At 44.5% G+C, this 20,624-nt stretch overlaps 2 protein-coding genes across 6 annotated transcripts in view; both read left to right on the top strand.

Annotated features, from left to right (window-relative positions):
• The window catches only part of GPCPD1 (glycerophosphocholine phosphodiesterase 1), a 42,936-nt gene extending 34,546 nt beyond the window's left edge, over window positions 1-8,390 (top strand). For 4 of the 5 annotated variants that reach the window (XM_030944494.1, XM_030944493.1, XM_030944496.1 and 1 more), the window contains 2 exons: window positions 105-265; window positions 6,602-8,390. In XM_030944494.1, coding sequence (XP_030800354.1) covers window positions 105-265; window positions 6,602-6,806 — 366 coding nt within the window. In that variant the 3' untranslated portion in view covers window positions 6,807-8,390. Of the gene's footprint in view, window positions 1-104; window positions 3,144-6,601 lie in introns of all 5 variants that reach the window. The other variant, XR_004060571.1, reaches the window with a different exon arrangement.
• A 602-nt stretch (window positions 8,391-8,992) lies between these two features.
• On the top strand, window positions 8,993-19,547 carry MAL (mal, T cell differentiation protein). The gene is made up of 4 exons (XM_030946181.1): window positions 8,993-13,329; window positions 16,554-16,724; window positions 16,857-16,985; window positions 17,214-19,547. Exons 1-4 carry the CDS (start codon window positions 12,682-12,684, stop codon window positions 17,286-17,288), a joined length of 1,023 nt encoding a protein of 340 aa, XP_030802041.1. The 5' UTR covers window positions 8,993-12,681; the 3' UTR covers window positions 17,289-19,547.
• Window positions 19,548-20,624: the final 1,077 nt, after the last annotated feature.

The raw sequence follows: 20,624 nt of genomic DNA, 5'->3' as shown, positions 1-20,624 counted from the left end.
TATTATTATGGATGAAACAGTAAGGAGCTGCCAGTGTTAAAAGATTAAAAAAGCTGATGTGTTTCAAAAACATGGATTTTTAATTGAAGTCTTTTGTGTTTTAGGGAATTAGTGTGCATTCAGAAGACCTGCTGAGGAATCCAGCATTTATTACACTGGCCATATCCAAAGGCCTGGTTATTTTTTCATGGGGTGATGATACAAACGACCCGGATAACAGGAAGAAGTTGAGAGAATATGGTGTTCATGGGTTAATATATGACAGGTACTTAGTTGTGGCTTTTTAAAAGAATGATTATAATCACCACCATCATGAAGCTTAGAAACTATTGTAAATTGGTTCTGATGAAATTTCATTTTGCTTCTTGGTTGACTGGGTGCAGAAAGTACAAGGACCCCATAAACCCGGATCAAGAATAAGTCTAACACCAGTTCCCACTCTTTCAGCTGTATCTATGAAGCAAAATAACTTTTGTTTTTCCTGAGATCAACATAAATGTAATTAGATCCTTTAAAGAACAAGTGTATGGCATACACGTTTAAGGTGCTACTAATATTCATGATAGTAATTTTTAGGTTATGCAAACGTGTTACAGCGAGGAAAACGTCATTTAATTGTTTGACTGGAAGTTTCAGTATTCTACACTGAGCTGTGGAAATAGTTAACACAACATTCTCTTGTGTTTCAAAGCTGTGAATTCACATTTTTCCTATTAAAATTAGCTTGGAGTGACTCCAGGGCAAACTGCCAAATTAGTAATTTCAGAAAGTAGCTGTTACATCAAAAAATTCAGGTAGAAACATCAGAATACTGTGTTAAATATTTTAACAAAAGTATTGTTGTGTTATTTGGTTGCTTACAGCAACCCAAAGTTTTAGGTCTTTTGTCTTTGAAGATGAGAAATTCATCATTATGAGGTGAAGTTTAATTTGAAAACTTGTATTATAGAATTTCTAATAGAAAGTAATTGGGAAAGAAGGCTTTCAAACCTTCTGCTTTAGCAAGAGTATTGCTTCGTATATTGTTTTACCTACCAAAAAAACCCCAAAAAACCCAAAACAAAACAAAAAACCCCCAAAACAACAACAAAAAAACAAAACAAAACAAAAAAAAAACGCAAAAAAAAACCCCAACCAAAGGAAGAGGAATCAATAATTGTCAAAGGCTCTGTTTTATAAAGTGAAAACTGAGAGCCAATTTAATCAGCTCTAGGGGCAGGAAATCAAATATGTTTCCTCCTAGGGTTCTAGGCTCTCAGTATAAAAAAATTAGTTAACTCTTTTCAATCTGTTGTTGACTGCTGAGAGTCCTTTCAAGGTCCATTGCTTCTCAGGTTTGCCAGAGGTGCCCCTTCTTGTGCTGTACAGAATGTCTCCCATTCACTGGCAGTAAAAAAAGGAATAACTAGGTTTTTACACTGGGGATCAGCTTCAGACTGAGGATATGGACACATAAGTCCTCTTTACTGCTACAGCAGTGCTCTGTGTTGCACCTCTGCTGCAGCTCAGGATTGGGGCCCCTTTAGTCAATGAAAAATACCTCTGGACTAGAATGCAGGTGAAAGAATCCTCTAACTACTTAGTGTGCAATCATAGGGTAATGAAATTTTATTCTGTGGTATGTGTAAGTTAAAGTGATATATTATTGCTGGGGTGTTTTAATCAAACTCCACTGCATAAAGTGTTTGTGAAATGTCTCTTCACCTCTACTAATCCAGTCTTCCAGAGTTGTTAATTACTCTCTGTGCAGTAGATATTCACTACTGTGGTAAAACAGTAAAGCAGGGACCAGCCTAACTTCTGACTTCATGTTGCTTTTATTGCTTTAGATACTCCATGCTACTTGGAGTTGTGGCATTTATGTTGAGGCTGCAAGTCGGCTACTCGTCACCTTATGTGTCCTGTTGCACTGTTTGGTGTGTTTTAAGTTGTACTAGGACACTAGAACACCTTTTATCTCACTTTCTGATAACCAGCCAATTCGTTGGAAGGCTGAATTCCCTTGTGGATTTAACTGAACAAAAATTTCTTATACCTTCCTTCACTGTTTAGATGATCTGGATTCTTAATAGTGTTCATCTCTCCTCTTGTTGCCTGCCTCCTCTATCATTTCCACTTCAACATCTTGCCATTTTTTTGGAGAGGAACCCCAAAATTAGTATTAACTCCAAAGCTGTTATTGCAGGCTTGTTAAGTGTAATTTCTAAATGTAATTTCCCTTCTTTTTTCTGTAGGCCAAAACAAACAATGGTATGTCCCTTTGCAATTCTTAATTACTTTTCAAGTTTTACTAATTGTGTGAGTAAAATTAAATTCACTCTTAATGCAGGTTAGGGATATGACAGTTTCTGAAAGTTGCATCAGAAGTCTCAAGGTGGACATTTTGAAATGCAGGTGGTACCTGCAAGTTCTGAGAATGTAGGGATGTAAAACCTGGCAGCAAACATTCCCACTCACAGCTGGAGCTGCTGGGTAAAGAGCCAGTCTTTCAGATCACTTGAGACTTGAAGTTGATATTTAGAGTTTAAATAGGTATGGTGTCAGCATCCATATCCTGTGCTGTTTGGAGTTTAGAAATAAATAAATGTAAAACTACATTTAAAAAGCAGACCTCGAGAGAGAGAGGTGTACATGACTGTTCCAAGGTGTAAGTAATAAGTAGGGACTGCAGTAATCTGTTTTAGTATAAAGCCAGCTCATGCAGCTGTTGTGTCTTCAAATTCCAGAATATTTCCAGGGCTGAATTAAGATGGTGCTTCTTCCATGGTTTCTGTATTTTTGTCCTCTGGATTTATGGCCAAGTCCAGATATCTATCAAATATAGTATTTTGTGTTGCTGTTTCCTAGGCCTTTACTTACACCATGTTAAGTGCTAATTATCTGAATGATCTAGGAAGTGAATAGAGGAATTGTAGTGAATTTTAGGCTGCTTGTATGTGGCCCTGAGTTACTGTGTGCAGTAGTTATTTCTGAGATTATGAACTGTATGCATAGAGATTATTTCTGTAAGCTATTTTTTTCCAAACTTTAATCATCCATGTAGAATTGACCAAAACACTGTAGCCAGTTGTGAAGATGGCAGAAAAACTGTGTCCTGAATACCAAAAGTTGATGATACCAAGCTCTGGGAAAAAAAAATGCAGGTAGGGGGTGACTTTGCTTTGCATGGAGAAAAGCTGCAAGACTAAATCTGGGAAGCTTACAAATGCCAAAAATATTAAAAGGCTGATCTCACTGGGGCAGAGGAAAGAACACAAATGCACTCCCTCTCCCCATCCAGGCCTTTCTCCACTTGGGCTGCAAATTATTACATACACCCAAAATCATTAATCCAAGCAGATGTTCTGGGATGCTGGGATGATATTCTCCTATTTTCATATGTTCAACTACCATTCATCTCAGTGTTTAACCTAATTATTTGAATTAAAAGGACAGCCTCTACAGAAAGGTGCCATGTCTGCCTTCAGGCTTTTATTTGGGCTCTTAAACAAGAAAGTACTTTATGTGCATGCCTGGGTATCTTCTGTCTGCACAGAAATCACATCCTTAAAATGCTTTATTAGTCTGATGTTTCAATTTTAATTAAAGAAGAAATTTCAACCTATTGTGAAATTACTCTGGCTTGGTTAAAATGCTGATTTTTAAAGCAGGATTTCTGAGGTGATTGATCTGGTGTTTTTCTCCTGGATAGGCTTTGGAAACAGTCCAGAAAATATTTCTGTATTTGAACTGATACTTAACTCAGTAAGAACAATGCAGCCTTGTGTTTTTACACTTGCTGGCTGTATATTGAATACCAATGTGGAGAGGGGGTGGGTGCTAGCTTACACTTGCATCATCTTTTCTCATTCACTTTACATGATCTGAATTTTGTTTGTTAAATAATACACAGAACTGCATAGAAATACTAAATCACTATTTCCCAAACATGGATGCTGAAGAGCTTTTCCATGAGAGCTTTGTCCAAACACTGCAGTTCCTTAGGCTGCATGTTGCACTTGTAGGCAAAAGCTGTGCTTGACTGGTATTAGTAACTTCCCAACATTTACACAAAATTAGCTGGCAATCAAATCAAAAGCATTTTAAACACTTCTGAAAAGCGCAAGACTGCTGAAATCTGGGCTGCCCTGTTTGCCTGAAACTGCATGTTACTTAAATAACAGCATGGATATGTGGAGGAAGTGTAGTATGAGTTGATTTGTAATCTACTCAGTAATTGAATTAATATGACAGTTGTTAAGACAGTTTAAATCTTCCCTGTTTTGTGAATTGAAAAGTAAACTCAAAGTTTTTCCTTGAGATCTAAAGAAAAGTGAAAAGCTTTAATCAAAAGCTTCAGAAAATCTTTTGAGCATGAAAACAGTATTTCAGTGCTGCTGCCTCTTGTTTTGTATCTGTTTTCAGAGGTTGCAAAACACCTTTCAGGAGCCAAACACATCAGTTTTACACCCACTGCAGAGCCCTGCAATGTCCTGCAAGTCTTTTGTAGAAGGTGCTTACTTAAAAAAGTAATGTTTAAAGCACTTCTCAGTCTTCTGCAGGGCTTGCTTATTAACAGGAGGTTGGATGGAGAAACTTCGGTGCATAGTTGCTTACAAATTATTGTCCTGTTGAAGAAAGGAGGACAGGGAGATGAGTTTATTCCTTGTCTTTACAGTGATGTTGGAAATAATTAGAGAAGTACTGGAGCTCTGTTGCTGCAAACTGGTGGTGTACTTTTGTGGACCCAAACAAAAAGTAGGGTTAAGAAATTCTGAAGTTTTGCTTTGAGTTGTCTTCTCTGCCTTTGGTTTAGAAGAAACCAAATATCCACACTGGAGTGGACTGGCTCTAGTGGACAGCTTGAAAGGAGCCTGGAGGGTTGAATTCATCCAGAATCTCAATTGAAAAGAATTTAGAATGGAGCAGGAATTAAAGAGTTTATACGTGTTGTAGTAAAGAACTAGTAATAAAATACTTGCCAGAAGCTGCTTAGAAACATGCTTAGCCACGTTTCTAGGAACAAGGGCCTTAGAAGAACCATTCTTTTGCTGTTCTAGTGTCTAACTGATGGGAAAGACTTCAGATTCTTAGTTCCTAACATGTGTTTTGTATAGAATACTATCCTCAAGTTTCAGTGTTTTGTGTGGAATTCACAGGGAAATTCATAAGGTGTCAGCTGACTCAACTGAAGAAGGCACAGGAAGGAAGGAAGGTGGAGCTGTTATTTTGCAGAAAGCTTCCATTGGGCAAATTTGGGTGATATCTTAGGCCTGTATTGGTTTACAGGTAATTTAAATGCTATGCCTTCTGTTTGAATTTCATCAAACTGGGCAGCATCTATCCTCACTTCTAGGATTTTCTTCACAGAAATTGTCCTTGACCTTACTGTGATCCATATCAGTATTTCCTATGGAAGTGTTTCCTCACCTAATCCCATTATTGTACCCATCTGCATGTTGGTTTTGGTGTCTTGGAGTTGCCAGCAGTTCACAAGTTGTCTTGTCAGGGTAAAAGGGCACCTTGCACTCTCTCACTTGAGCACTACATTGTTTTGTTAGTGCCATTGGTTCCTTTTGGGCATAACTTGAAAATGTGTGAGAGACAAAGGATGAAGAAATAAAAACAAACTACTTTCTTGAAGGAATCATAAGTGAAGTATTATCATACTTAAAGACTAAGGCAGAAACCATGGTAATTTCTTGCAGAAGTTTTCATTTGAAGGAGGAAAACCTGAAGACCTGCAATACCTGGAACTGTGTATGTGCAACAACTAAAAGTGAGAGCAGCTGGGTTCTAGGATTAAAATTTTGAATATAAACATGCTGATATTAAAAATGAATGTTGGGAAATCAAGGTATATCCTTGTTACAATAGGTGTTGTACCAATGTTAGGTTACAGGAGCACCAATGCTTTTTCTTTGTAATGAATTACACCAGAATGGTGTTTGAGTTGTGCTCAGTGCTTGCACTGTCACTCAAAATATGGTTTGGGTTTGGACAATCTGGTATGATGCTGACATTTCAAACCTGCAGCTTTGTTTACATGTGTGAAAACAAGAAAGTGAGAAGAGGGTAGACTGTTTAAAGTAGTGCAGATGGTTAATCTGCATTAGGTGTGCAGGGAGGTCAGATTTTCTATTTTTCACTCTTCACTTAATATTGTGGTAATGGTGGTGATTTAAAAAAGAAAAAATTCTGAACTGGGGGAGGTGAAATACTTGAAACAGTAAGTATACATTCAATGCAGTATTATGTGCAAACAGTATATTACAGTCTGTTCAAATAATCTCTAAAATGTCTTATGCTTTGAACTGTGAAGCCTGGAACACTGCTCTTTTTCACTGCCTTGTGCCACCTGTAAAATCATATTGTCAGGAGATTGAGTATATGCCAGTAGGTTTTTAGTATATCCAATGAAACACTAACCAGTCTGTGTAAAGGGAATACCATTTTATATTGTGAGATGAGCAGCAAAACTCATGGTACTAACCCCAAACAAACTGACTTTAGCACCTAATTTTGCTCTGTTAAGGAAAAAAATGCAGGTGCTTCATCTGGTACATTTCTGTGGACTGCTAGTTTATACTGATCAGTGTTTTTTCTTTTCTCATTTATTCAGGATATATGACTCAAATCCTGAACAACCAAATATATTCCAGGTGGAGCAGCTGGAACGTCTCAAGAGAGAGCTGCCAGAGTTGAAAAGCTGTGTGGCCCCCTCAGCTAGCCACTTCAAATCCTTAACTCCATGTAAATGCCATAATTGTCACAGAGAAGAGAAAGCTGTAGATAACTTGAAGAGTTTTCAGGTGAAGAAGGACTAATTTTAGGCAGAATGCTGTTTTGTATCTGTAGAATTTTCACCATTGGAATAGTTCTGTCTATGCTTTCAGGTTGGTTTGGTTTAATTTTAAGTCTTCAAATAGCAATAACTGTGTTCCTCCTTCCTAACAGTACTTAGTAAAATTTCAAGAAATGTTAAAATATTCAGCCAGTTACAGTTATTGTTCCAAATTACATACACAGTTTTAACTTTTACCTCACATCATATCAAGTCTTGAAAAAGAAAATTATTATTATATTATTTTGCTTTTAAAAAAACCAAAAATTAAGTAGTCTCAGTAGTGAAAGCTCAGAAACTAAATTGGAGAGAAATTACAATAATCTGATATTGAATGTGCTGAAAATTTGTTTTAATTTTGATTTTACTTACAGGCTGACAAGCTGTAGCATTTATCTGACAGCAGGAAATTGAGTGATTTTAAGATACATATAACTAGATCTGGCCTATACATGATCTGAACAAATTGGTACCTCATGTATATGTATTTGCACTGGTAGATCCACCTGTACAAAGCTTTGTGCCATTTTAAAATATTTTATTTTTTAGCAAACTGCAGCTCGTTTTCCCCCACTTGCTTGGAATTGAGGCTGCTGCCTTTGTTTCCTCAGCCCCCAGTTGAGTGGTACAGCAATCAGGGGGGAGCTGTGAGTACAGGTTGTTCATTAATCACACACAGGCCTGCTAAACTTTAAAAATGTTGCTAATAATCATAACAGAATTACAGAAACATCTTCAGTGGTCGAGAATCTTTTTTGCACAGTAACCTTAATGAACAGAGTGTATACCCTGCACAAACTCTACAAAATGCATGCTTTATCTATTAAGCATGAATTTTAGGTGTTTGCTGAGGTCCTTGCATCTTTATGGTGCTAGTTATGTGTGAAGGGTGCAAGGACCAACTCAACAACTTAATCTCCTTTGCCTGAGAAACCACAAGCCTGTTATTCACAAACATTTGGAGAAGAGGCTCTACCCTACGTGGTATGTATGTATACCATACATGGTTTGTCTGTCTTACTTATAATGCAAGCTATTGGCTTTTGTATTTTGCAAGATTTTTGGCTTTTACCATGGAGCAAGAATCACAAATGTACTGGATTCAGATAATCAGTATTCTGTTGGCTGGTATCTGTCCTCTGTAATTTATTACAAAGTCATAGTTTAGAGTTCTTAATAGATAAGTATGCATGTCCCTTCTCCTGATGTTGCAGGTCATGCCAACACAACAGCTGTAACTTTCTACTGAAATGTTAATGTATAATAAGAATGGAAAATATTTATTTTTTTTCTCTTGTAAATTGACAATGAAAACAATAGTATGTACTATATTCTTTATATACAGTCATTGCTACATATAGAACTGATTGTACAAAGAGTAAAGCCATTGCAAATAAGTGCTTGAGCCTGCACTGCTGAGCAGTTCAAAACAGCTTGTTTTGACTTGTGCATTTTAGTATTTAAAGTTTGTCCTGCACAAACAGCACAATAGTATTAGGTATCTGGAACCCTTCTTTTATTAAAAAAAAACCCACAAAAACAAACAAAACTGCAAAACAACCCTAAAAACTGGAAGTGTGTGAGCTGTTTTTGAGAAGGGGAGGGGGCACTGAACCAGAATCTTGGCATCAGGAACCTGTGGCTGTTACTTGATACATTCCTCATTATGTGATTAATTCTTAAATTTCTTTTCTTAATTTTTTTTCCTCATTTGTGTACACTGTGGGATCCTCTTGGCAGGTCTTGAGGGCTTTGCCAGCTGTTACTCAGCTCCTAGCAGAGTTTGTGTCACTGCTTGTGAGAGCTGGGCAGCACATCCTCAGAGATGCTGAGACACCTGTTCTGTGCAAAGGGGGTTTAGAAGCTGGGCTGTGTGAAGCACCTCTCAGGCTAATCTCAGTGAGATGCTCAGGCACCCTTAAAATCTTGTTTCCCAGCCTTAAGTGCTCAGGGAATTGCACTTGGCCAGTTGTGTTTGAGGGGAATGGGGGTGGAAATAAATCCACCTCTCAGGTTTCTGTGGTTGAAATGACCCCTGAGGTATTAGAAAGTCTTTTTTCCGAGCCTCACAACTGAAGAAGTTGAGATTCCTCAGTTCTGCTTTTCAAGGTTGTTTATTTTCTCTTATCTGTTACATTCTTTCTCTGTCCTGCTGAGATCTGTCCAGCAGCTCAGGTTGTGGCACAGTCCCTGCCCTTTGGGTAGTGTTAACTTTTTAAATTAAGAACTACATGTACTTTATTTACAATAATTTTCCAATACCTGTCACCTATGTTACACAGTCTATTCTAAACCAATCAAAAAAGTGTCACCATCATAGCAGAAGATGGAGGACAAGAAGAAGGAGAAGAAGGACAGGACACGCCCAGATTCCTCCATCTTTCTTCTTGAACCACCATTTTAAAACTCCAAAATTTTACTTTTTCATCTTGTGACAAATTGACTATCATTCTACTCAAACTCTTGTGGCTTGTAAATCTTCACATAAAGGGGGTAGTTTTTTTCATGGACTAAAATTGAAGGCATAGGTGTTTTTGACTCCTTGCCAGGGTCTTGAGTCATCCAGGGCAGCCAGAGGAATGTCCTGGGTTCCAGCATCCACCCACTGTGATTTTTACAGGACAGTTTTGAGCAGTGTTGGTGTTTTCTTGCTGACTCCTTTTTTTTTTTTCCTGAGTAAGTTGTGTCAGCAGCTTCCTCCACACCTGAGGAGCTTCCACAGCTCTGCTGCTGTGCCAGTTCTTGGAGCTGAGCTCACAGCTTGGGCACGCTGAGCAGCTGTAACTCAGCCACTGGCATTGCAGAAGGGATAGAAGGAACCAAAGAGCAGGAATTTGGGATCTGGCAGGGGAAAGTGCCCCCTCCTGCTCTGGAGTGCTTGTTGGAAACCAGTGTGGTCCAGGGCAGAGATGGCTTTGCTCCAGCCAAGGGCCTGCTACAGAATTTTAATCCAGAGATGTGAGAGCTGTAGCAGGAGAGACAGAATTTCTGTCTTGATTTTGGAACATTTCCTTCTGGCCCACCCATATATTTATATATGTGTGTATGTGTGTATGTAGCTGGTGTGGGAGCTGGTGCTGACAGAGCTGGTGTGTTACAATACACAGTTGGATGCTACCTTCAGAATTTCTCCAAATAACTGGGCCTTCATGTATTTTCAGTCACATAAATCTTGTACCTTAACTGTAAATGTGCAGCAAAAGTCTTGGTCACAGCAGCTGCCAGCTGAGGAAACACTTGCTGACTCCACATTTGTCTCACACCTCTTGAAATACACCCCACATCCTGGAGTTTGCACTTTCCTTCTCAGCTGCATCAGTCATATCAATCTCCCAGAGCCCAGCTTTGACACTTTGAACAGCCAGCAACTGCTTCCATGCAGTTCTTGGGGAAAAAAAGCCAGCCCTGGCCTTCCCCTTCCTCTTGCATCCTGTAAACTGCACCACATGCAGGTCTTTGCTCTTATTTTCACTGTGTGCCCTCAGATTCTCTCACAGAATCTATGTCCAAAATTGAAAAAACTCCAGCAGCTGCTCACTCAGAGAAGGTCCTGGAAGAAAGAACCAGTGCTGGACTGTACCTTTCTTTTGTAACCTCTAAACTTCACTGGGGTGATTCACTTTCCCTTCTTCAGGATCCAAACCCGCAGCCCTCCTCTACTTGCTCCCACTAAAGGTGCCAGGACAAAAAAGGTGTTGGCTTTTAGCTTCCCACTGTCACCATTCAGAACTCCACCCTGTATCCCTGTGTAACTTCCTAGACAATTAAATGTCCTGTGGTACTGCCTCAGAAACCCAAAGGGCAGATCTGAAGCCAAAAGTGTCTAGACCCTACTGGCAAAATGTGCCAGGACAGAAAGAAATACATTTATTTTGGAAAGCAAGCAGCTCTCCCTGGTGTTCCTGGTGCAGATAAGAGGCTCCCCAGGGGCGGTGAAGGCCAGCACCTGCTTTCTTTCATGGCACTTCCTGTGTGGGAGCAATCCCCTCCCAGGAGCCCTGCGGCAAAATTTGAGTGCTGCCTCCAGTGTTGAATACCTCCACCAGGGACTGCTCTAACACAGAAGTTCTCTCCAAGGAGCTGCTGCTGGTTTGTGCCTCCCCAGGGCAGCCCCTCCTGCACCACCAACGATGGGGTGACATGCTTTCCTTAGCAGGTAAAGGCATCCTCATCCTCTTTCTGGAGCTCACCTCCACCATTTGAATACCAGCTCCAAAACTGTGTGTGTCCAGGGATCTCTTTCAGAGAAGCCTTTCCAGAACAGAAAACTCAGTGGTTTATACCTCCCTAGGGAACCCTGTAATGTCATCCTTTTCTTTCAGGCGGCCAGCAGCTGACAAGGACAAGGATGAATTAATGACTGCTTTATTTAAATTGACAATGATGAGGTGAAAATGTAAAAAGAGAAAAATGCACAATGGCAAAACTCCAATCCGATCAGAGTTATTTACTACACAATTAAGCTGCTGATACAGTGCTCTATTTATTGCACCAATAACATAGCCAGCTTAATAACTATCAAATAGAGGCTGATGTTACTCACCCATGTCACTGACCACGGGCAAGCCTCTCATTCAGCCTCCAGAGCTGTCCCTGAGGGGTGTTCCCACCCAGGGGAAGGATCTTCATGCATCTCAAGGAGATGTGCTGGGAAAACTGGGATTGATCTTTTCTAGTATGAAGAGGTTGATTGTCCTGCAACTTTTAGATTCTGTGTTGTCCTCCGCAGAACATGTTTGAGTCAGATGTTACCAGCTCTTTGGTTTCTGCTCAAAACTTCCATCTCTCACTTCCCTACCAGGCTCTTCCACATCCCTGTTGATGCCCACCTCATCAGGAGGAGCACCCTCATGAGGGGCCTAATTTAAGAGAGTTTGGTCAAGTGGTTTCAGCATTCTTCACCCCTGTACCCAGTGTTCTACTAAACCCCCTGGTTTTTAATCTATCACCAATAATTTGTAAATCAGACAAAGAAAGGGTTCTTTAAAGCTGTCTCAGCCCTTCCAAATGAAACAGCTCCAGTGCCCCTGCCCCCCATAATGCACTTGCTTGTTCCTCACAGCAGTCCCATGGTGCCAGGAATAGGAGAGCTTCATCTTTATCCCTTACAGAGGCAGTGAGACCCCTCTGGAGCTCTGTCTGTGTCTCCAGCTCCAATGCCTACGTTCCCACTGCTTCCAGCTCTCACTATTTGCTGACTGGTTTCTAGGTCTGCCTCATATCCAAGGTTTCATCCATTATGTTTAGCTGTGTCACCATAGGGCAATCTCACTGGAGAAGTGGGAAATCAGGTGGATGCAGCAAAAACTCTCCCACTTTTGAAGAAATCATGAAGGTCAGCATGGACTCTGCATTTAAGTGAGAAAAGGCCTCCAGAAGTAAAAGAAGGATGGCATTATCTACTTGGATGTTTTTGCTTCAATAATAGAGCTCAAGGTCTGGGTAAGAGGCATCCATCCCACCCCTTCACCAGCTCTGTGGTCCTGTGCTTGCTCTGCCATGTAACCCTGCCCCTCACTTAATCTGCTTATTAAAAGCATTTCCCCAGTTTTTCCAACGTTGCAGCCTCCTCCACTCATCTGCCTCACTGCTTTCTCCAAGGGACAGGTTTTACCCTGTCTTCCCTTCTCAAGGTCCTTCCTCTGCACTTTTTGGCCTCAGCTTCTGGAGTTCTGTGGTTTTTGCTGTGTGCCCAAGTGTGTTTAAGAGGCGTAAATATTCCATATGAAGAAGAAGGGGAATGACTTGCTCCTATGGACTACAGACAAAAAGGTAAAATTTAAAAAGTTAACCTGCCTGGGAAATCTCATAATTTTAGGTCATTTGTGTTACCTTGGCATTTCCAATCTCCTTCAGAAATGGTGGAGGTGGTTTGCCCTGCATCCATCATCCCTGGGTGTCTGTGGGACATTTCTAGGCCCCACTGTTTGTCCCCTCTCGCATCCTGGCCTACCTTGGCCACCCTCGTGTCCTCTGCTGTGACCACCTCAGGTGTGCAGGGCCACGCTGGCTCACTGTGCAAATCCAAGGGGACACGAGGCTGTCCAGGTGGATGCGCACAGGTGTCCCCTGCTGCCCTCAGCTGTCACCCAGTGCCACTCGGCCCTGCCCAGGAACCTGCCTGGCACGCTCGGCTGCGGGGACAGCCGAACTCTGCTGCCAGCGCCCCGGGGCTGCCCCTGCATCTCCCGAACACCTCCCATGTGACTCCAGGTCACAGGGTTTGGCCACACCTGTGCCACTCACAGCTGTCTTCATCTGTCAGCAGGAAGAAGGAAGGAAAGGAACCAGGGCAGGAAGGGGAGGAAAGAGGAAGAAAGGAGAGCAGGAAAGGAGGGAGAGAGAGAGGGAGAGGTGAGGAGGCTGCATTCAGCAGTGAGGAGCAGAGTGGCCGAGAAACACCGTGCCAGAGGCTTCCGATGTCTTCCTCAACTTCCACCAGCACTTTGCCCAGCGGCCTGGCTGTCCTGACGACCTTCCCAGATGTGCTCTTCATCCCTGAAATCGTGAGTGCTGCCTTGTCCCTGGGGAGGGCCGTGACTGCTGCTTGGGCACTCAGCGCAGGTTGTGCTGCAGGTCTCCGAGGGGTGACATTTGTCCCCAAACACGTGGCTCAGGACCCACGCCGGGTCCCCGAGCCACAGGGGGCTGGAGGGCATCTCATCCTCGGAGAAAACCACGGGCTCTGAAGCTCTCCTTTAGTCTGCAGTGGGATTTTTTTGGAGCCTTTGAAAAACGTTTTAATTTCCTGCCTGAAAAACCAGCAGGGGCTGCCGGTGGGTTTCAATAGGTGCCAAATGGAGCTGGTTAATGACCGGAGGTGATTTTAGCGGATAGCACGGGCAGAGGGTGAGCTGCTCGCTTGGAGCAGGGGATTAGGGAGCGGAGGGAATTGTTGGCAGCAGCCGAGGCTGCGCTGCTCCTTCACGGCATTCCTGAGCCGCAAATGCAGAGCTGCAGGACCCTGGGCGTGTGGGAGAGCGAAAGGTGAGCAAAGGGTGAGCAAACACCTTGTAACCTATTTCCACACTGTAACTGCATTGAGCAGGAGGAGATCATAATCTTAATGGATTTGGCGCATGTGGTTTGAAGCAATTGCTCTGAGCATAGGTTAAGGGGTACAAAGTCTCAGCCTGAACTTTTCTTCCCGTCCTCTGCCCCACTCATGAAACGTGCTCTTCTCACAAGAGCTTGGGAGGCTTTTTTCCAAATTCCGAGTGCTTTGGTCCTGTTTTGAAAGCTCTGGCTGAGTATTGTAGGGTGGCATTCAGATTATTTCATGCTAAAAACTTTGGTGCCATCTGGCACCAAATCCTTTCCTGTCACCCAGCTTGCTCCCCACTCCTGGGATTTACAGCGTTTCTTTCGTTCTCCTGGTGATAACAATGTAGCAAAGAGGATGTAGACCTGATCTCTGCCCAAGAGCAATGCTCAGGTTTCCTGCAGCTACAGGAAGGAGGATGTTGAGTGCCTGTGGAGGTTTTGGCTGAGCTGACACTTGCCAGCCACCTCTGCCCCTGAGTTATGTTGGTCCTGTTGGCCTCAGAGAGCTCATTCCCCTTGAACTGTTTGTTTGTAATCCCTGTCTCCGGGGGATTTGGCAGGGCAGCTTGCTGAAGTGAGCACCCTATCCTTGGTTTGGCTAAGATCTGGAAATGTGCATCCTGAAGGCCCAGGAACCACCCAGGAAGGAGGAATGCTGCATGACTGGATTTCTCCATCTCCAGGCAGATTCTGGGCTGTGCAGCTGTGTGACCTCTGCTGTGTACAAAGGAGGTGGCTGCCTTGAATCAGAGGGATAAAGAGTTTCTCATTCCTTAGTGGAATCTCAGGTTGCCTACCATGGGCCAAGTTGGTAACATAACAAAACAAAATTGGCATTTTAAATGCTGAGATGGTTGTGAAATTTTCAGAAGATCCAACCTGCAGCTCAGATGATTGCCACATTTGCATGGGCTGATCAAAATCTACAATTTTTAATCTGTGAGGCTCAGTTTAATTCTTGTGATCTATTTAATTTGAAGAACTTTCTGCACATATGGATACCCAGACCTATGTGGAAAACCTGAAACAAGCTGAAAGCAGATATGTTTGCTTTGTAAAAGCTATTTAAAGGATGAATTTTTTCCTTAGACCGCTGTCCACATCCTGCTGTGAGTTATTGGAAGCCTCTCAATCCTTCATTCCTTTTTATGAATCTTCACCATAAAACCAAAGTCAATAATCAAACCAGGTCAAACAGACATTTCTGAGTGGGTAAGCACAGCCTGCAGGAAGGAGAGATGGTGACTGGTAGGAAGTGAGCTGTGGTGCTTCTTTCCCCAACTTCATATCTCACCATAATTTGTGCTTGATTTTAATGGAGCATGATGCTTTCCCCCAGGATTTTTAGCTGCAACACACTCATTGTGTCAGCCCATGAGTGATTAAAAGGACTGGATTAGTGTTCAAGGCTCAGCCTTTGGTTGTTACAAGAGGGACCAGAAGAGCAGCACTTTGGAAGACCCATTTTCACTCAGGTCTTTGCCACATCTCAACCACATAATTGATGTAATGTGTCAATTTGCATAATGGCACCAACAAACTTTCCTTCTACTGTGGGGTGACACAAGTGATGTAACATTTTCTGAGTTATCATAAATCAGAGACTTTCTTTCCACTTGCAGAATGATTGGAAGGAAAATGGAAATGGAAATGAGTATGAGCTGGCACTTGGATGCTGGCTGGGATACACTGGCCATACAAGGGTCAGAATGACCTTAGAGTCAGCAAGGCTCTCCTACCTCTGGACATCTGCCTGAATCCCAGACTGGCTGGTGGTGAGGGATAGGTCCCCATAACAGCACAGATCCACCGAGTGTGGGCTCAGCTGTGGAGCTCCACATCACAGGATGCTGCACAGACTGAATTTTGCACAGGTCCAAGGAACAACTGGGCTGATTTGTGGCACAGAAAAGCTACTGAGGGCATTTCAGTGCAAAGGCACCACTTGCACTCCAGACATTCCACAACACTGAACATAATGCTCCCATCCTCTTGTGCAGGAGTCTGCTGGTAAAGTGATGGAGCCCAGACATAGCTGTCCCTGTGTACCACCCATGGCAAAGCCCATGGCAAACTCTCAAGGCTGGCTGAGAAGGTCCCACCTGCTCCCACACCAGCAGCTGGGACCAGGCACAGCTCTGGTGTAGCCAATGAAGGATGACCCAGAGAACTGGAGCAGAAATACGAACTTCCTTTCCCAAGCAGGATCTGGGAGCCTCAGGCTCTTTTCCCCTACCCAGGGAGTCAAACCTCTCCTCAGTCTGTTCTCTCCTTTCAGAGTGATATGTGCATGTGACCCTTGTGAGGGCAGGTGTGTGTGCTGCTTGTGCAGGTGAGCTGGGTTTGACACTGCTCCTGGCAGGGATCTGACACGCTGGGTGTGAAGCAAACACACCTCTCCTCAATCAGCCTCCCTGTTCATTAAAGCCAGCCCTCAGTAAGGTCTGAGCCAGCCTCCTAAGCACACTGGTGTAGGGAGGGTGTGAGTGGCAGTGGCACCCGTGAGGAATTTTTTTGGTCAGGATCAGTGGCAGATACTCCCAGCTAAATGCTCATTTTTGAGTAGAGGCTGGGAAGAACTCATGGGCTGCTGCCATGTGCAGTGCCAGAGGCGAGTGGCTTTTGGCTCTGCTCTGGACAAGTCACTTCATCCCACACTCACCCTGTCCCCCACTTTGACTTGCAGATCTTTGGGGGCCTTGTGTGGATCCTGGTGGCATCTTCGAAGGTCCAATTTCCCATGCTGCAGGGCTGGGTGATGTTTGTCTCCGTGTTCTGCTTCGTCATGTCCATCTCCCTCCTGTGCCTCTACCTCTGCGGGGCTCACAGCAGCGGTGGCAGCTGCTGGGTCGCCTTGGTACGTGCCTGTGACAAACCCTAGGGGTGGCTTTGTCACCAGCAGGGTGCTGCTGCTGCTCCTCAGACTGCAGCCTGGTTGTAGGAGCAGTGTGACTCCCTCGGAGGTGACGGTGTGATCCTTGTTCCTTAGGATGCCTTTTGCCACAGCACAGCAGCGCTGTTCTACCTCAGCGCCGCCGTGCTGGAAGCCTTCGTTACCTATGCCATCCGTGACAACTTTTCCTGGGCACAGGAATACAGGGAGAACATTGCTGCTGTGGTGAGTGCCTGGCAGGAGGGCAGGGAATGGCAGCAGGTGGCTCTGGAGTGGCCTCAAGTGCAAATCTGTATTTGCACCAACAGGTTGGGGAGGGGGGAAAGAAACCAGTCGCTGTCTCAGCATGCACAGGCGTCCCCAGACATGTGGCACGTCACGAGGCGTGGGCTCAGGGCTGGAGTGGCACTGTGCCCCAGAACACTGATGGGCTGCTGTGTTTTTCCATCCCAGGTATTTGCATTCGTGGCCACCCTGCTGTATGTGATCCACGAGGTGTTCTCGCTCCTGCGGTGGAAATCGTCCTGAGAGCCTGAACAGCCCCAGGAACAAAGGCTGTCCTCTCCAGGCTGGGTTTGGGGTTTGTTTTCTGATGTATAGCCTAGAAACAAGTAGCTTTTTATGTGGGATCTTGGTGATGAAGACAAGGGGCCTGCCAGAGAAAGGAATATCTTGGCACAATCTGTTTCCCTTCAATATCTTACAGGCTGGGTACAGTTTGATGCTGGGGCCAAAATAAAAAAAAAAAGCCATCCAGTTTTAAAAAAAACATAGTATAGTTGGGTTCAAAGGGCTAAAATATCCCTGGGTTTCACCTTTATGTGTCCAGAGTTGTTACTGGTATCAGGGGAAAAGTGAACAACAAACACCAAGGAGCATAAGTGTGAAACTGTGTAATTTTAATTGCTGTGTGCCCATTTAAGTGTATTTTCTCCCCTAAAACCGCTGTGCAAATTAATATCTTCATGCAGTTTCTGAAAATGCCTTCTCTGACTTGCAATGAGCAATGGGAACAATATTTAACTCAGCTCAGGAGCAATGTGGATCACTGCAGCTCCTGAAGGGTGCTGCTGAATTCTGAGGTACGACTGTAAGGCCAGGAATTACCACTGCCCTTGATCCCTCCCCTACAAAGCACAACCTGAAAGGGGCCCAGTGGGCTGTAGGAGAATTCTCTGGGTGATCAGGATCAACTCCTGCATTTGGTGAATGGCTACTCTCTCTCACACTGCCATGGTGTCACTAATAAAGATGGGTTTGCTGTGATTTTGAGAACGGGTGAGTCCTTGCTGCTCTTTTTCCCTTTGCTGCATCCAGCCCCAGGAGCTGTGCACCTTGACAGGGCAGTGCCACCACGGGGGCTGTGTGGCTGGGTGGAGCTCAATTGCCAGCTGGGGTTAAACCTTGACAATGAATTAATTGAAATGGGGTTTAGGCCCAGGAAGGGATGTTTTCAATCTGTTAGAGGTGCCTAAAAAACAGCGGTGCTAAATTATCTCTTCCAGCTTGTGGGGCAAAGAATGCTTCCATTTTAAGTCTGAAGTTCCTGGATAACACTGAGAACTAGAGGACAAGAGGGAAATAAAAGTTGACTTGGAGGTTCCTCTGTTGCTTCGTATCTCGGGAAACATTTGACCTGTCACCATGGGTTTGGTTTGAAGCTTTTTAATTGCAAACTAAGGAAAACATTTGTGGAGGTTTTTTCCTCGCTGAAAACCAGCCTGACTTGTTTTGCTTGTGTTACTGTGACAACAGGGAACTAGTTGCAACAGAGGTGGAAAGAGAAATCCCTTTTCAGAGCAGGGAGGGATCTCAAAGCCATTTTGGACAATGGCACACGGCTCTGAAGTTCAACATCCCCCTGTTGAAACTGGTTTCACCATCCCATCATCACGGGGTGTGTGTGGGGGTGTTGGTGCCCAGGTTCTATGAACGCCCCTGAACGTGACAAGGGACACAAAGATGCCTTTCTGCTCGGATGTGTTTACAAAGGCAGGGATCTGCAGCCCTACCCTGGGCCTTGGGATGAGCTGTCTCTGTTCCACCTGTGCCCAGCACCCGTGCACCCAGCAGTGCTGCCTGTCCCCTCACGTCCCTGTCCCTGTGCCTCGTGGCCATCCCATTTACAGCCCACAGCTTGGCACGGCCCCAGTCTCCTTCCTTCTGCTTTGCTTTGCCCTTTGCTTTCCCTTTGCCTGGCACACACCAGTTCACACCAGTCTGCACCAGTGCCCCTCTGTCCCACCCTGTTCGCTGAGTGCCTCCCCCACAGCATCAGCCCAGCCTTGCTGGGAGCCAGCAGTGGGGAAAAGCAGCCGGATGCTGCTGGCACGGCAGTGTCCATCGGCTGGAGGGACACTGAGGGAGGCTCTGTGGCCCCAGGGTCACCTGGGGAGGGCTGGGCATATGGAAGGGACCCCTGCCCCCCACCACTCACAGAAAATGGGGCTGGAACTTTGATACCCTCCTGGTGTGACCCCAAGTTCAACCCCAGGCAGCTGAGCAGGGGGAAGGGGGGTCCTTGCTTGGTACAGGCTGCAGGGCCCCAGCAGGGGACAGTGACACTGGGAGGGGTGGCTGCTGAATTGCAGCAACATGCACCTTCCCTGCACAGTGGAAAGAAGAGAAAATGACACAAAAGAAGTTCATCATGCCCAGCTTTCCTGTCATCTCAACACAGCCCCAAAGACTGCCATCCGTGCCCTGGAAGCTGGGCAGCCCAAGGGAGCTGTCTGGAAAATGGCATACCCCCAGCACTTCCTGAAGGGGAAAGATGCTGCCCTGAGCTCTCCCAGGACCTCCAGACCACATCTGCAGCACATCTCTTCCCCACAGACAGCCCTGACCGCAGAATTTGCTGACACTCTGCTGGAAACAGGGGGCATGATGGACACTGCAGGCTAGCAAGCCTTTTCCTTTGGGGACACTTCCATGGGGCCAATGGCACTCTGGCAGGGCTCTCCAGGGTGTGGGAAGGCTGGCCCTGCAGTTTGTTCAACACAGACACTGCAGTCCCTGTCTGCAGAGCTGGCCTGGCCCAAAATCCCACACCCTGCACTTGCTCAGGAATTCCCAGACCCCCCCAGACCGGTATCCCTCCATTGCTGGGATTCCCTTGCAGATGTAACTGCCAGATGGAGCAGCCCATTTAAAAAGCCACAAATCAGGCTTTTTTCCAGAACATTTATAAGTGCCAAATGCCATTCACACTGTTGAAACACTGGGCCTATTGTGCCCCTGCAGCCACCACCAGGTTTCATCTGGTTGTGTCAGTGGAATCCTCATCTCTGCTCTTCTCCAGCTTCCTCAGCAGGACAAGGAGGTCTGCAGGCATCTGCTCTGGAGAGCAGGCAATTACATGCTAGTTAAACCAATCTATGCACCTGAAGGCAGGCAAAGCCTCAGTTCCTATTAAAAACAAGATTGCAGACATATTCATTAACTATGCCCAGATTGTAATCTTGGTTGCTGTTGCTTAACTAAGTGGTTTAACCACCTTGTTAACTATTCTCCAAATATTTGCATACTGGATACCTTGCCTCCAGCAATGCAATGAGTTAGGAGAACCTCCATCTTCTCCTGAATTGCAGGAGAAGAATTTGATTTTTAATAGAAAATTATGCCCAGCTCCATGGAAAATGCAGGAGTTTCTCATTTTACAGCTAGCTTTGTCTGTGAGCAATGAGCAATCCGTGTGCTGGGTAAAACATCTACACAAGCCCCTGTGTTAATATGAACAAACCTGTGGGAACACTAAAGCCACAAAAGATTAATTTTATGTAGGGACCTAAGCTCAACATCAGAGATGCCAGCTGAAGGTGAGCACACATTCCTCAACAGCAGCTTGATGTGCTGGGATAAGGA

The sequence above is a fragment of the Camarhynchus parvulus genome, chromosome 3, assembly GCF_901933205.1.
Source record: "Camarhynchus parvulus chromosome 3, STF_HiC, whole genome shotgun sequence".
Taxonomy (NCBI): Eukaryota; Metazoa; Chordata; class Aves; order Passeriformes; family Thraupidae; genus Camarhynchus; species Camarhynchus parvulus.
The sequence above is the reverse complement of the archived record's forward strand: the minus strand, read 5'-3'. Positions and strand labels throughout refer to the sequence as shown.